The sequence below is a fragment of the Amblyomma maculatum genome, chromosome 5, assembly GCF_055883805.1.
Source record: "Amblyomma maculatum isolate TAMU_Amacu chromosome 5, ASM5588380v1, whole genome shotgun sequence".
Taxonomy (NCBI): Eukaryota; Metazoa; Arthropoda; class Arachnida; order Ixodida; family Ixodidae; genus Amblyomma; species Amblyomma maculatum.
The window spans coordinates 125099475-125115918 of NC_139348.1; the positions used below are offsets into that span (position 1 = coordinate 125099475).

The 16444-nt window shown below is 43.6% G+C and overlaps 1 protein-coding gene across 1 annotated transcript; it reads left to right on the plus strand.

The window, feature by feature from the left end:
• The first annotated feature begins 8395 nt into the window (after positions 1-8395).
• LOC146189444 (4-vinylphenol methyltransferase 1-like) lies at positions 8396-13608 on the plus strand. The gene is made up of 3 exons (XM_084605270.1): positions 8396-8623; positions 11275-11620; positions 13597-13608. The coding sequence occupies exons 1-3, from the start codon at positions 8415-8417 to the stop codon at positions 13606-13608; spliced, it is 567 nt and encodes a 188-aa protein (XP_084461396.1). The 5' UTR covers positions 8396-8414.
• Positions 13609-16444: the final 2836 nt, after the last annotated feature.

Here is a 16444-nt window from a genome sequence, read left to right on the forward strand (position 1 = left end):
TCCCTCCAAACCTTTATCCAAAGCAAAACCAAGCGAAATGACTATTTCGCTTCGCCTAACTAGGTTTAGAAAGGTCAAACATCCACCATTTGTTTTTTTAAAGAAAACAAGTTCAAATTTGAAAATCATGCGCTGCAAGTAGCAACTTTTCCTCCTGGCGCGTTCTTTCATATTTTGGCAGCACGAAACGGGTAGATATATTCGGTGCATTTTAGAACACCATTTAGATGTCTTCACTGATTAGTGCTTCAAGCTGACACCTTGATCGCACTGGCCACACGGGGCGTTGGGTTACCCGCATGAGCACCCTGGCGCAGAAACAGAAGGCGCTTATCATTTTTCGTCACACTTAAAGCAAAAATGTCGGGCTGTTTCCTTGTGTGCGGCACAACCTGACCAACACTTTGACTCAGAAGGCAGCGAGGGGGTTGTTTCCACAAAGGCAGCTACAATTATAGCTCAAGAATGAAAATATATTTGCCCACTAAGCTTTGACACAAGTAGGTTTTACACACCTTAGACGTTTGACAAAGCTCAGGTACTTTATACTGTATTCATTTTTAGATAACTATTAGCGGCGTCTAAATTGCGTACACTAAGTTATCATGTAGCACATAGCGGCCTCCCGTCACAGCGAGCACTATAATGAATATATTGCTGTGACCATAAATGGCCAAAAAAGCGGACAATGTGCAGGAGGAAACGCAACAAACTGTTTTAATATATGCTTTCCCAATTTAAAATAGCGGCTTGGTTGACAAAAGATAAACAAATATAGCAGAAATATAAAACACAAATCCGAGAGGGACGTGCCAAAGCGTTCGTGAGCAGGTGGAAGTTGATAGAGAAAACAACGTGTAAGGCACAGAGCGACAGCACACTGCAGTCTGCAGATGGGGTGGTCGGCTGCGTCATGATGAGGTCCATAGAGTAACCCAAGATTGAAAGAGTGTACAGAGCCCAAACCGAACCCCCTGAGTGGATGACCATTCTTAATGACATGGCACCAGAGGAAATTTTAATATAACCATGTGTTTTTGTATTGTTCTTGTCTAAAGCAATGTGGTCTGTTGAGCCTAGTGGAATCAAATTTCGGGGCAAATGAAGTTAGGTAATTTCATGTCAAGTGATTCAAGGTGCGCACACAACCATTTTCGATTTCTTTTCTAAATATCACCTCATATTTTCTTACTATGATAAACATTATCCGCACTTCTTTTTGGTGAATGCATGTTTTCTCCGCCCACGGGGCGCGGAAAATGTCGATGAAAAAACTACAACATCGTCGAAGTAACACAGGCATGTGATTCATTTAAAGCCTCGAAGCAAGGAATCCATCATTCGCTCGAAGGTATAGCTGGCGCATTGCAGAGATCGAATGGAATGACTTTAAACTGGTATAATCCGTCCGGTGTGACGAATACGGTCTTTTCACGGTCTTTGTCATCGGCAGAAATGGGCCAATACCCTGATCGAAGGTCGATGGAAGAGAAAAATTTGGCTCCTTGAAGGCAATCAAAAGCGTCATTCTTGGGAGAAGATACACGTCCTCTCTCGTGATGCCATTGAGGTGCCGGTAATCAACGCAGAAGCGCCAAATCCCGTCCTTCTTTTATTAGTATAGCATAATAGGTAATAGTATTACATCTAACATGAGCCTTATAAATAATACTGTTCAGGGAATATTTCCCACCAAGCAGCATTGTGGGAATTGTTGCGACATGCAATTTAAAAACTTAGAGTGACCGAAACCAATAATTGGATAGGGGAAGGTTTCTATTATTTGGTTTTCGTGATTTCGGTCAACAGAAAATTAAGAGTGTGATATTATGTACTTGTTCATAGACGGCTGAACGAAAGTATAGGAAACAGCAACGACATGCCACGCGTGGAATGCGATTCCTCATTTTGTCCTGCGCTGGCGGCTACGTCTGCCATGACAGTGACCTCATAGCATGAGAAGCTGCCTGTGTCTGGCCCTTATCTGTGTTGTTTTCCTCACATGTGCAATGCACAGAGCAGCTTTTGTTTCCTGTCACGGTGGCTGTGCTATATTTTTTTCTCATTTCATATTCGTCGTACCCACCATGCACTTGAACTCCGACAACTGGCAAAGGCAAACGTAAGTATATCACGTCCTCCTATGCATGGCTCGCGGTGCTAGTACGTGTACAGTGGTTGTTGTTTTTGTTTTCCCCAAGAATGGCGTTCCATGAAAACTATTTAAATTACAGCAAAATATGAAACTATACCACCTTTTTTTAGAAACGAATACAGCAATACAAAAGACAGCGCTGATCGCGTAGATCATAGGCGTACATACCAAATACAAGAGCACACATTTAATGCAGCCGCAAATGTTCTTGACCGTTTCAGATGTGACAATGTCAATTGAAATTTTAAAATGGTGTTCCAGCTCTCGTTTTGTAAAGAATAAGAAGTTTCACGAGCCAGACCAACATGTATCAGGGCGCCATAAGACATGACTTCTGAAAACTGTATACCCTCATAGGCTGCTTAATATATAGTCAGATCAGAGTACAGAGTAGTGCACAGTTGTCTAGAGCACTCAAGCAGCTCTTACCGGGGTATGTAAAGGCAACTAACAGAACATATACTGTATTTTATTGATCACAAGCACTCCAGTGGAGTCTCAAAGTCTACTGAACAACAAACCAAGGCCGTCTTCGTTCAACTAGTTATGCAGGGGGCTTCTAGCAACTGTTTTACTTCAAATGCTTTCTAGCAACTGTTTTACGATTAACATACCGTTCTCGTAGAGGCAAAAAACCTTCGCCGTATCACGGTATGAGAGAGAGCTTACAAAGAAGAGTCAATTTAATTCTAGAGGGAATATTCGTGTGGGGCAGGCATGTGATGCGACAGCCATAGGAGCTAAACACCTGATGCGTGTTCTGCAAGATAGATGACGCTTTCGAGTTCCAGTGCTGGCAATCGAGCGAAGACGGATGGCTTCCAAAGAAAATAGGTAAGCTAAGAATGCACAGCTCTCTCGTGATTAAATAGACACCAAATGGAAGTTCTATCGGCAAAAGCAACTGGAAGTGCAGATACTGGTGCAGAATCGAATACAAAAGTACACTGATCGCTGGGTGCCCGATGTGCGCGGCTAAACTGAAGAGGCGGCAAAGAACTTTTCCAGACATATGAGCTTCCTGGGTAAGATAAATCATAGGCAGGAGGAACATGTTTAGGACTCCGAGGGAAAAATTTCAGAGGGTGATGGCGTCATCGGGTATATTACATCAGTTATTGTCCAATCATTTAGGCTCGATGACGGGGTAATCCCTACGAATGAAGAAACCGTATCAGACAGCTTAAAGGAAAGGAGCTTACAATTGACAACTCTTAACTGGGATGAGGCGGAGACAAATATTCAATCATGCATGTGCAACCATAGGAATGGACGTAATTCGAATCAAGCTGTCGTTTGAGACAGATATGTATGTGCAGAAAAGGGGCATTTGTATTGGCTCATGTGTTGCCCCAGTCCTATGGAACATCTTTTTATCTTCAGTTCACAGAGCAATTTGTGCATCCCTTAATGGTCCAGGTAATAAAAGTTTTAGCTATTTTGATGATTTCCTAGTAATTTTGGATAAGGGCTCTGCACTGATGCAAGATGTGGAAAGTGTCCTTTCTATTTTTACGCTCAAAGGAAAAGGACTTGCTTTTACCCACGAGCTACCTGCAAATAGTCAGCTGCAGTTCCTAGATTTTAATATAAAAATTTGTAATGGCGAAGCGCGTTGGAAGTATTTTCCCAGCCTAAAAAACAGCTACTTCCGTATTGGTCAGCCCAATCAAAAACTGTTAAAAGAGCGATTGGTTCTCTTTGTTTGCAGTCAGCCCTGCTAAAGTCATGTGATTGTGTGGTTGAGGATACAAAGGCTTCAGGTGGCCGGATTCCCGATTACGGTAATTTGTGGGGTGGCAGAGACTCTTCTTCAGAAAATGGAAGGCAAAAGAAGGGTTGCTGCTAAGTTGGGAAATAAACGTCCGTCGTTTCTTGTATTCGTAGAGTGGCGCATGCCCTGAAGAAGGTGGTAGCCAAGTATAAAGTTCCGTTTTTGTTGTTGTTTTTCGCGCCAAGAAACCGGGTGATTTGTGTGCAATAATAGGCATATAAAGAGCTTTATAGGCTGTGTGGTGGGTGTGATTTATGAGATTCCACTGACCTGCGGAAATTTGCATATAGGGTAGACTGGAAGGTGTAAGAATGATAGAGCAAGGGAGCACGAGGAGTCCATAGAGAATGGAAAGAGGTCAAATTTACCCCTTCATTGTCAAAAGTGCAAGAGTGAGCCTTTGTTTAGTTGGCTTAGGATTTTAGGGAATAGTCGGGACAAGATTGGCCGCGAAATTTTAGAGGCGTTTTGAATTCAGAAGATGGTATATGTGTTAGTGAAGCCTCACTATCTTTACGTAAGAAAGAAATTTCTTTGATTGAGGAATCCTCCAGGGTTGATGGAATGATTTGAGTTTATTATCGCCCCTCAAGCTGTTATTCTGAGATACATTTCTTGTACTGTGGGCTCTGTTATGTGTTTTGATCCTACCTATGCTCTAGTATATGTGCGCGATTGCTCGCATCGCTTCTTCGACATGCCGGGCAAGATTCATTTCTTTCTGTTTGCGCAAGAGACTGGTTTCTGCAGAAGTGAGCGGTTTTTTCGGTGTGATCAAGCCGTCTGTTGGTCAAGTTACGAGGATTTGCCGAATTTTAATATCAGAGTTATCGAGGCAAATTCGGATTTGGAGTGTGGCTGCATGTTATGGTTGCGCATTACACCCTGCGTCGGTTTCGGAAAAAAGGATAAAGGAGATATGGCATCTAGTGACGCAGACAACAGTTTTGTGGCTACTTAATAGTTTATTAGAGGTGCTTTTGGATGGACTTGTCTTATTGAGGATGTTTTGGAAGGTTCACCTACATGATAGTGAACGTGAACGTTATATGAGGCAGCCGCAGATGAGTGGTGGTTTTTTCTTGTGTGTGTCTATGTGGTGGAATTTGTGACTGTCATGCTTGGACTGTGTTAGTGTTGTACTGGGATGATTGTGCTACTAACTTTTAATGTTGGCTAGACATCTGCCTGGCTAAACACCTGCTTGGCAAAAAAAGAGGTTTGCAAAGATGTACTTGGGTGTGGAAGAGGAAGTTATGGCTGAGTGGTGAACAGGAAGTGCGTGTTCAGTTTCATATTACAGTTGGCAGTGTGCGCCTGTGTTGTGTTTTCTATTCACGTGATTGTGTCCGTTGCGCCGCATTTCTGGATACGATGTCCACCCGAACACCGCGTACTCGCGCTAGGACTACTCGTCACGGAACGGGTCGGCAGTTCGGCACTGGCTAACATTTCTGGTCAAAGTCGTTGCTGATGAGAAGGGGAACATACAAAGTTTATGTACAGCTTGTTTTCTTTTTCTATCACGCTTAAGCTACAGACAAGCCCCACTGCTCAGGCCGTTAACCCATTGGGTGTCAAGTTCTCACTCGGCCTCCGATGTGGCCAAGAACGAGCGACCGTCCGCCGTTCAGTTCCGTCGGCGTCGAGAGGCCGAAAACCACAAAAGGCGATCGCCGGTCATTCTATCGTCGTCGCCGGTGTAATCCGGCTGATCTGTATGCATCAGTAAGCTGAATGAACAACAGCGCCGCCAACTGACTGTGGTCTTGCCTTATGCTACAAGAAACACACCTTACTCTATATCGCTTTTGTGCGCTGACATCTTCATCAAGCACTCCTGCATGAGGGATGACCGCTGTTTAAGTCGGACACAAAAGGAAGTCGCGTGCTTTGAGAATGCAACCTGCATTGCAGACGACGCTCTGCCACAAAGTCTCCTGTGACGTCACACAAACATCTCAAAATGGCGGTCCCGGATTTCTATTGGCGGATTTCTATTGCGTTTCTTTTGCAATATCTTCCACGAGCAAGGCACTAAACCTACGCCAGTACGATCACAAACTTGCATATTATTCACAAGAGTACAAAAGGCAATACGTCAAACCACCCTGTCATTCCTCTTCATTGAAGGTTTGAAGGCTTATTACAACAAAATATAAATTAATCATAAGTGCATAAGAAGTTACTGCAGTAGAAGACCCAAAGTGAAACGGTCTCGGAGAACTCCCATCAGAAATACATGAGGATATGCACACAAGTTCGGTAAAGGACCTGGAAAAAGACATAATCAAATTTAAACCTATTAGTAAAATCTTCGGCAATGAATAAGCTACACAAGGGCAGATGTTCAAGGGTAGACGTCTAGTCGGGATAAGAAATAAATCAAAGATCTGTGCGGAGATTAACACTTGGGGCCCACAGCAAAGCTACAAACTAAACAAGACAGAGAGACATGGGCTAGGCGTCTTTCGAGGCACGACAGGCTCAGCGCAAAATATTGTACGAAGAACGGTTCAGGAAAATGGACGACAATAGGTGGGCAGCTAAAGTATTTAGATATTTATACCTAAACGGCATTGACTCACAGTGGTGGAACAGGGCCAGAAATATAACCAGTAAGTATGTAGCAAGACAGGACGAAAAAATAGAGAACATCCCTAGTGAAAAAAAAACTGAGTCACAATAACCTCATAGAGATTTCTCATACTAAACTCATGGAAAACTCGTACAAATTTCATATTATCTCATACAAAAATAATTCAAGAATTCAGAAATATATGAGACTATGAGAATTGTATGAGTTTAGTATGAGTTTTGTATTCTTTGTGAGTGCCCGATATACAGTGAGGAAAGGCAGTGTCTGTGCCGTACGCTGGAGCATCTAGATGGACGCCCATTGAGTGAAACTAAGATTTAGGTCCCTGGCCACGGCGATGATCTGCGGTGAAGGCCTCCCAAGCACTGCTCCGATTTATGAGAACCACAGGCCTAATCGAAAGACTATGAGTTTGCTATGACATGACTGTGACGTGATGTGATGTGGCGTGTCTGTTATGTGACTGTACTAACTTCAACTATTCCTCTCACAACTTTTATATCCACTCATCCCCTTCCCCCAGTGCAGGGTAGCAAACCGGTTGCTTTTACTGGTTAACCTCCCTGCCTTTCCTCCTCATCTTCCTCCTCCTCCTTGTATGCGAAACCTGTATGAGGTTATTTTGACTCATACGGTTTTTTTTTTTCGCTATGGAGTAAACGAAAGGTAAAGACCACAGAGGCTAAAAACTGAAATATTTCAGTGGAAAAGAAGCCGACCCTAGATGTGTATTTAAAATGATAAAAAGGGGAAACCTTCTAGGACAACGAGATGCAGTGGCCTTCTTTTGAAGCTAGATCAGGATGTCTTACAACCCGAACCTACAGAAGGAAGTTTAATCAAGACGATGAAACTTGTGCTATGTACGGTGGATGCTCAGAAACAATTGAACATCGTATACTGGAGTGTGGCAGTATCCATCCAGATGTCGATCGTGCACAATAGATAGATGGATTTATTGATAGGAAAAGGCAGAGAGGTTGGCCCGAATAATTCAAATCTGGCCTGCTACTCTGCACTGGGGAAGGGGAAGGAGAGAAGAAAGAAGGTCATGATGGGTGACGATGTGGGAGAAGGCATATGAAATATATATACAGACACAGCAGCTTGCTTTACAAACGTGAATCAAGTCCACTGGCGCTCAAATAACGGCAAAGAGCGCGCACTGCCTGGATGCCCTTCCCCTTGTCCTGCCAAGCGCCCAGCAGCAGTTCCTCCGACAGAGGCCTCTTGTCTAAACGCTTCAAGGAAGCGGCTAGCACATTTCTTTCGTTCGCATACTCTGGGCACACCAATAATACATGGTCCACAGTCTCTGGGATGCCACAAGTTAAACATTCCGGTGAGTCCATCTGTCCAATTAAATGTAAGTACTTGCGCGTGAAAGCCACGTTTAAACGAAGTCGATGTATCAAGCATGCCTGATGACGCGGAATATCACGCGGAACAGTAAATTTAAATGTTCGATCAAGCTTTCTTAGACGCATGTGTCGGGCGTCTGGTTGAGCCCAGTAAGTCGCTGTAGCAATATTCATACAACTCTGCACAAAGCTGTAATGCTCACGTACGCCTCGTGGATTACTGAAACTGCGGTGGGAGGTATGATGCCGGAACACCGGCGAGCACCACGGCGCTACAGGTAATTCTTCGCTAGCGTGAGTGCACCTTATTCACAATTGTTGATTACATAGATGTCCATACAGTATCAGGTTTTTTGTGGCAAATAATGATATTCAGTATCATTTTGCGGTTCCATTAATGTCTAAAATATCCAGCACTCGAGTTTGAGTGCATTTTAAAGGGAGCAACAATATTTTGAATTGATATGTGTATGCATTCTCAACATCCTTTGTTCCTTCAGATTCGACAAAGCGCAGATTTCTAGAATGGCAGACTCCGAGACAGAAGCCGTGGCAGCCCTATGCCCCACGTCCCAGGATTTCGAACAAGCCGACGTTTACGACAAAAACGCCCACCGACACGTCAACACACTCGCTGAAATCCTGGAAACCTTTCAAAAAGCATTACCGCCTTGCGAAAACGACCAGCAGCAAGTCATTGATGTCGGATGCGGGCCCGGAGGCTTCACGCGAAGGTAGGGATACCGTGTAGTTGAACCTTAAGTGAAAAGTAACTAAACCAGATAAGTCCTGTTACAGATCTAAACATACTGCGAACTTATACTCATAAACATCCCAATTTAACGGCGCGAATAAATCGTTTTTAGTGCAAACTTTTCTTGATCATCCAGCTACTATTATACAAGTGCGCCCAAATTCCTCCAACAGTGGTTCTGCGAACAATCGTCTTCAAACAGCATTATCTAGGATCAGCCATTTTCTATAGTCTCACGGAACTGCGGTCTGTAATAAGGTTTGTTCCAAACATATAACACAAACTCCCAGGGTGCTTGTAATTAATTATTCTGCAAAGTTGGAAACACAAAATTTATTGGCTGTTGAAAAGCAGTTTCTTTCCGATAATAAAACTTATGAACACATATGAAGAAGCGCTCTATGCGTGTACGAGAGAGGGAAATTAGCCATACGTCATTCAGAGCCATTGGTAAGATGAACTCAAGAAGCTTACTAAGTTTGATGTTTTTCTTCTTGTAAAGCCATACTTGCATACTTGATATAATGAGTGTCTTTGTTCTGTTCTATATCGGTCTGTATCGTGAACGGCTGTAGGAAAGTATTACTTTGCAACTGAGTTCGTAGGAACGATACAAATTTATCATATGGAGTTGCAGCAGGTTAGCGAGCGAGGTCGAAAAAAGCAATGCTTTCGAATATTGCGGGTGCGAAAAATATTACAAAACAAATATTCCCATAAAACTGCAAGGAATAAAGTTCGAAATTTTGCAGAATATTGTTTTTCGGCAACAATGGTCACCACCATAAGCAGGTATACAATGAAAGAGGGGTTTTGATGGCGCCCTGAAGCAGTACATGTGCCTCTGTCACACAACACAGCGCGAACCTTCCTGCACTCTCTGAAGATTGCATGATGAAACACAGGCATAGATGCATCTTTGGTTGTGGCTTTAAAGTCAAATAATTTAACATAGACACTACGAAACATTACTTGAAATAACTTTTTTCGAAAGCTTCTGGGACCATGGAGGCCACGTCAGTTACCCAGCGATACTTCCACAATACAAATAATCCGGATAAAAAAACTAATGCGATAAAATTGCATTATGAATAGTTTCCTCATACAGCTCCGATGAGAGCGACAAAGGTAGGCGCGGGTGTGCTGTGCGATGTTAGTGCACGTTAAAGAACCCCAGGAAGTTGAAATTTCTGGAGACCTCCACTACGGTGTTGTTCATAGCCTGAGTATTTTCAGGATGTAAAACCTCATAAACCAAACTAAATATGCCTCAGTGCAATCAGAACTGCTACTGGCCACTGTGACTGCCATTCCATCCATTTCCACCGATATACTGACTATCTGGACAATGGCACCAAACTTGCGACTGTTTCGAAGGTGTTTGAAGACTATGAACGAGATTCCTTGGTGAAAAAACTACTTTTGGGGATTTAATTCTGAGTCAAACGCCTGGTTGTGTGAGTCGTACTGGATACATGGAACCCTCTGAACTTTTTAATTCATTTTAAGTTGTCATTCGGTCCGTAGATGTTAAAAATTGGACCTACCTTGATCCTGACTCCTTCAACCTTCGAACTCTCTTCCTCGCGGTGTTCTCTTGTTCCTCTCTATGATGTTATTGCGTAAAGTAGTAACTATCATTGCAGCAAAAAAAATAAAAAATAAGCTGGGCAGGCTAAAATTTTGCGATCCTCCGAATTAATTTAATGGGTTATGAATACTAGCCTTCTAAGGATGGTGCTGTCAGCTGTGACTAAAACTGTTTTTGAAGTAAAAAAAGCTTCGATTGCTTACAGATAATTCAACTGATGAGGTGACAATCTGCTCCCATCGCTCCAGTGTTAAGAGCAGGAAATGATGCGACAGTGCTAGCAACATGGAAACGTTTCCAACAAAAGTTCAACAAATCGCGCCATTCAATCCAAGAACCTCACTTCTCATCTGTCCACAGAGCTCGAGGCCGCACTTATTTCGCTGCAGCTCTACCCCGTCTTCCTGCGATGGATCCCTGGACACTCGGGGTTTAACGGCAATGAGCTGGCTAACAGGCTTGCCCATGAAACTCATAACTGGGCACCGTTCATCCCCTGGCCAAGGTCCTTGGAGGGCAGGTCAAGACTGTCTCTTCGCGCCGCCATCAGAGAATAATACAATGCAGCTCGCTTAGACCGCAAGCTCTATACATTGACCCTCGTACTAATCTCTCCCTACGGGAGGCTCACGTCCTTGGGCAGATACAGCTGAATACACTCAGAACCCCTGCACTGCTATATCTGTACCAATTCCGCCGCGACCTTTCATGCCGCAACTCCCTGCCCCTTATGCTAACATTTCCCACTGACTATTTTTCTGCCCGATTGCATTGCAATAGAATTTTTTTCTCACCCCCTCCCATACTATTTGTACCTGGTTGGACTGGTTGAGGAACAACAAGTAGGTGAGGAACAACAGCGCCTGCTTGTTCAGCAGGGCATTGATGTATTAGGCGCCTAAGTGTTGCGCTTCAAAAAAGTCTTCTAATAATATTGCCATATTTACGACTTACACCTGCTGTCGTTAACAAGAGTCGCGCCAGTTGAGCAAGATGGCACAAATTGTCCACATTGCATTATCTTCCTTTGTTCTTCACAGATATTTGTTACCGAGCTGTCTACCATGCCGGAGACTAGTGGCGGTAGATAAATCGCCAGCTATGCTGAGATTTGCGGCCGAGAAGAATCCGCACCCGAAGTTACACTACCTGCCTCTTGACATAGCACAAGACGTTGACAGTTTCGTGGACAGAGAAGGCCAGTTCCAGCGGCTGTACTCTTTCCTAACCCTCCACTGGGTGAGGGACCAACGGCATGCAATGCGCAACATTAACAAGCTGATGGCTCCCGGAGGAGACTGCATTTTGCTCTTTAAGACGAGCTCGCACTTCTTCAGCCTCTTCACAGCACTGATAAAGTCTCCGCGCTGGATGAAGTACAGCCAGGTAAGGCTCGTTTCTTTTTCCATGAGCAGGGTCTATGATGTCACTAGTTTCGGAGAAACAAAGGCACTTAAAGCGAAATAACTTTCCAGTTTTTGTTCACGCTAATGAGGTCCTCGACTTTACTGAGCGACTGAATGTTGCACTCAAGGAAGAGGCTCCCTGCCATACGCTGTGCATTTTCCGATTTTTGGTTGGTTGGTTGGTTTGTGGGGTTTAACGTCCCAAAGCAACTCAGGCTATGAGAGACGCCGTAGTGGAGGACTCCGGAAATTTCGACCACCTGGGGTTCTTTAACGTGCACTGACATCGCACAGCACACGGACGCCTTGCTTTTCGCCTCCACCGAAAAGCTGCCGCCGAGGCCGGGATTCGATCCCGCGTTCTTGGGAACAGTGGTCGAGCGTCGTAACCACTGCGGCTTATTCAAGAAATGGTGCACAGCTGCTACGCTGGTTCTTCTGGAGATTTAAAATCGCCGTTCGTAATATATTAGGCTTTCAGCACAGACCGTACACAGAAATAGCACATTTTCTGACTCATATGTGGATAAGGCTGAAGTGGGGGATATTGTCTTTGAAAAACAAGGTGAACACATAAGTGTCCAACTAGAACAAGGTTTAATGTGGTCGCAAATTCAAATTTGTTCTTGTCAGTTGTGCAGACACTGTACAACTCGTTTAAACACTGGGTTCATTTCACGTCTTTTCAGACATAAATATTAGCGTAAACATGAAAAAGCTCGAAAAAAAACCCATACCCTAAAGAAACTACGAATAATTGGCAGGCTGTCAATTGTTTTATACATGAAAATGCAGAATACAAAAACGTTCACAAATCCAAGTCAAGTAACCCCTTAGGTATGCGATAGCTCTGGATTGCCATTTTCGCTGCAGACGTTCTCAGAGGTTATGGCAGGAAACTTGTTTTGAATTTTACTCTTCTCTGTAACTGTCATATTTACCACCACATTGTACTTTTTATGTGAAATATGATGAACTGCAGGACAGGATGAACAGAAACGCATGGAGAAAAAAGTTGAAGGTCTTCATATAGCCTTTATCGAAAGCAGCTGTCTAAATGCATTAACTATGGGTTTTAGCTTTCACTGTAAGTTTCATTGTACAGCATCTGGATGCTTGCGATTTATTAAGTAGCACTTGCTCTCCCGTAGTATTTTTCACTGGCTTTGTTAAAGCTCGACTAAACTGGAAGCACCTTCTGCAAAGGAAGCTTATTCCGCAATCATTTCTGGAGAAATATTTTTCCACAGACTCACGTGATCAGCGACTACACGAAGCGTAAGAATGCTCAATAAGTTTTGTCACGATGTTGAAACGATTTTCTGATCAACTTAGCGCATTTTATTTCCCTTTGATATTAGGTCCTCGAAGATCTAATTCCCGAGACTGCAAATGTCAGTGACATCGGTGCCTTGAGAATGTATGCTAAAGACCTTGTGAGTTCCACTAGCCTCACTCCATTGTCTTGTGAAGTTTTCCTCCCACCCAAAGAACTGTCTTGGAGCACGGAAACAATGACGGGTAAGAAATTTCAAACAGGCCTTCTTTACTTTAACATACCATCTCGTACTCGTAACAAAATAGGGCAGATATTACTCACATGTGTTATTTACGGATGACAATAATTTAAAACGTGTCTTTTGCACTGCAATAGGCACAGGTTGAATTTTTTATTTCATGAAGCTTTTTTGCACTGGTATCATAACCGGCTCAAACGATCCACATAATCAGTCAGTGACCACGCACCTGTCGCACTTTGGAAAATGCGAAAGTATACATATTGACACAGGCCACATGTTAAAAGACGCATGCTCTAAGACTCCGGAAGAGTACCGAAGCGGCGCATCTGCTCCTGACAGAGCGCGCCATCTATGGAAGAAAACTTGAAACTGGGTATATAGGCATTCTCCTCTTACACTGCCCCGCATTTTTGCTCCCTTGCGTGCGCGTCAACAGTACTCGGGCTGAACCTGCAGCGCGTCGCAACATGCGGTCAGCGACGCAGCTTTAGAAGGAGGAGGAGGAGGAGGAAATTTTTTTTTTTTTCCGACAGATATTGAGCACCTCCTCGCCCCCTTTAAGGCTTTTCCACAATACCAAGCGAAAACAGCCTCACTGCTATTTCGGGCACAACACGACCCGGTAATTATATTGACCGTGAGACAACTATATTTTCACAGATTTCCAAGAGCCATCACTAGCGCAAAGTCTGCGTATCTTGAATGCGGCTCACCTATAGAACAATTGTGATTGCCATGCTGGAATAGCGACAGTTTATTCTAACCATTTGAAATATGGGCCAATAGCGGTATAAACATACAATTAAGTCCCAAACTCCGCACCTCAAAGTAATCGCAGTGTCAATTTCTCTTACGCATCAACACTATCGTGCTTGCTAATGTTTTCTCAGGTGGAAAAATAAAAATTAAAACTGCCTAAGGCATGCCCACATGTACTTTTGAGAGCGGAAAAATAAACCATATTTATTCTCTCTTTTTTTCAGAATCCTTCTTATCATTTAACCCTCTATACCAGCTGCTAAATGACGCCGAAAGGGAAGAGCTTAAGGAATACATAAAAAATTTCACTGCTACCATGTGCATAGAAAATTTCAATCAAAGGCCCTCTAATCGGCTGTTGATCTTGATTCATGCCTGCAAACCGCTCAGTGCAGGAAACGTAGTAACTGCCGTTGCAACTGTAAAGCCAAATGAATAAACGAACAATTGGCTGCTCGTTTCGTCATTGTATATCCAATAAAGGTCTAGAGCGAAGTCTATTTCACGAGTGAAGATACAAAATCCTGGCGATTCTGAAACCTAAATCGGATTTAACCTTGATAAGCGTAACCACATGTTAAGTTAAAGCAGTTATTGCAATTTACGATGTTCACCCATCAGCCAATGCATTGACTGCATCCGTAATTGTAGAAGCGATCTTTGACGCAGGAACACTGGCCCAGGCCAGCCCCGAAAATCGGTCCGAGGCATACAAAAATTTACATCAGCCAGACTGGACCAAAACTGGTCCAGGTACATTAAACCACGCCCTGTTTGGTAGCCACGGACACGGAAGTTGTACTAGTACAGAATAAGTACCGAGGTCACCATCAATCTAGACCCAGCCGATTATTGCCAAATGCTAGATGATCCGTACGCCAGTAATTGTGCGCATCCCCGGAGGCACCGGATAGGCGACTTCGACGCGAAGACCCTTGTGTTCTGATCGCGACACGCGACAGCGGGTCATAGGATAATGCGCGCCTGAGCCTGCCTTTTTTGTTGAGGCGAAAGCCTTTATGGGCTCATGAGTGTCCGTCCGTCTTAGTGTGAAGCATCGCGTCTACCAGTAGTCTTTGTAGGTTGTGTTCAGTTCAGTTCAGTTCAGTCGTTCAGTCGTGTCCGACTCTTCGTGACCCTATGGACCATGTCACGCCACGCTTTCCGGTCTCTCACTATCTTCCTAACATCACATAACTTCATCTGCAGTGCCTCGAGGATGCCATCTAACCATCGCGTTCGCTGCCTACCCCTTCTCCGGCGACCCTCAACCTTTCCCAACATCAAATCTTTCTCCAGCGACTCCTCTCTTCTCATCGGATGACCAAAGTAGCTGAGCTTTAACTTTAGAATTTGACCTTCCAATGAGCAGTCAGGGTTTATGGTCGACAATATCGACTGATTTGATCTTCTGGCAGTCCAAGGGACTCTCAAGAGTCTTCGCCAGCACCACAATTCAAACGCGTCAATTCTTCGGCGGTCAGCCTTTTTCACAGTCCAACTGTCGCATCCATACATCACAACTGGAAAGACCATAGCACGAGTTATACGGATCTTGGTTGGCAGACTAATGTCTCTGCTCTTTACTAGGCGGTCAAGGCTAACCATTGCTCTCTTTTCCAGAAGCAGGCGTCTCCTAATTTCATGGCTGCAGTCTCCTTCCGAGGTAACCTTGGAGCCCAAGAAGAGAAAATCTGTCACAGCTTCCACTTCTTGTCCATTGATGCTCCAGGACTTGATAGGGCAAGACGCCATGATCTTTCTCTTTTTAATGTTCAGTTTAAGCCCAAACTTCTCCCTCTCTTCTTGTACGCTCATCAGAAGTCTCTTGAGTTCCACTTCACTTTCTGCCATTAAAGTGGTATCATCCGCATATCTAAGGTTAGTTTTTATTAATTTTATTTAAAAACATCCTTGAAGGCTTAGCTTAACTGTCCCCCATCTTGTTCGTACCTAGATACATACAAACTGGCAATCATTTTGGCTGAAGTGTAGGCCACATCCGGCATGTTATGTACGATAAATTAAAACATCATAAAAGTTCGAATTTAAATGCCGATAGTAAGCTAAGTAGACAGATTTTAGCTTCGCTCTAGCCGTGATTTGCTCCTTACCCCTCTTATAGTTTGAAGCACCCGTTACGGGTGCTCGAAAAACCTACATGAAAAACCTACAATTTCTTTGCTGTTACAAAAAAAAAAAAGTTCTACGAAATATCTACATCAGTAGCGATGCTCACTAATGCTCGCATCTTACATCTTTTATGTCATGCACTGAAGATAAACATTCAAGATAAGCGCCCAGCCCCCACGCCTGTGAACCTGACGTATTCAGCCTAATCAATTGATAGGAAGGATTCGTGTGGTCACAGAGGGGGAAAAAACTTTTTTATTTAATAACTACAAAATTGTTGACAACGATCGAAAGGGCCCTGAACGTCTAATGGCGTATCCTTTTGAAGTATCCGCCATTGCCTTTAACTTATTATTTGCTTTCAGCTGCATATATTTGTTTTGTCCTTTTTC

Excerpts from the sequence above, each read along its gene's own strand:
- LOC146189444 (XM_084605270.1), top strand. The coding sequence starts at position 8,415 with ATGGCAGACTCCGAGACAGAAGCCGTGGCAGCCCTATGCCCCACGTCC. Across the intron at positions 8,624-11,274 it reads CCCGGAGGCTTCACGCGAAG|ATATTTGTTACCGAGCTGTC; the intron begins GTAGGGATACCG and ends TGTTCTTCACAG.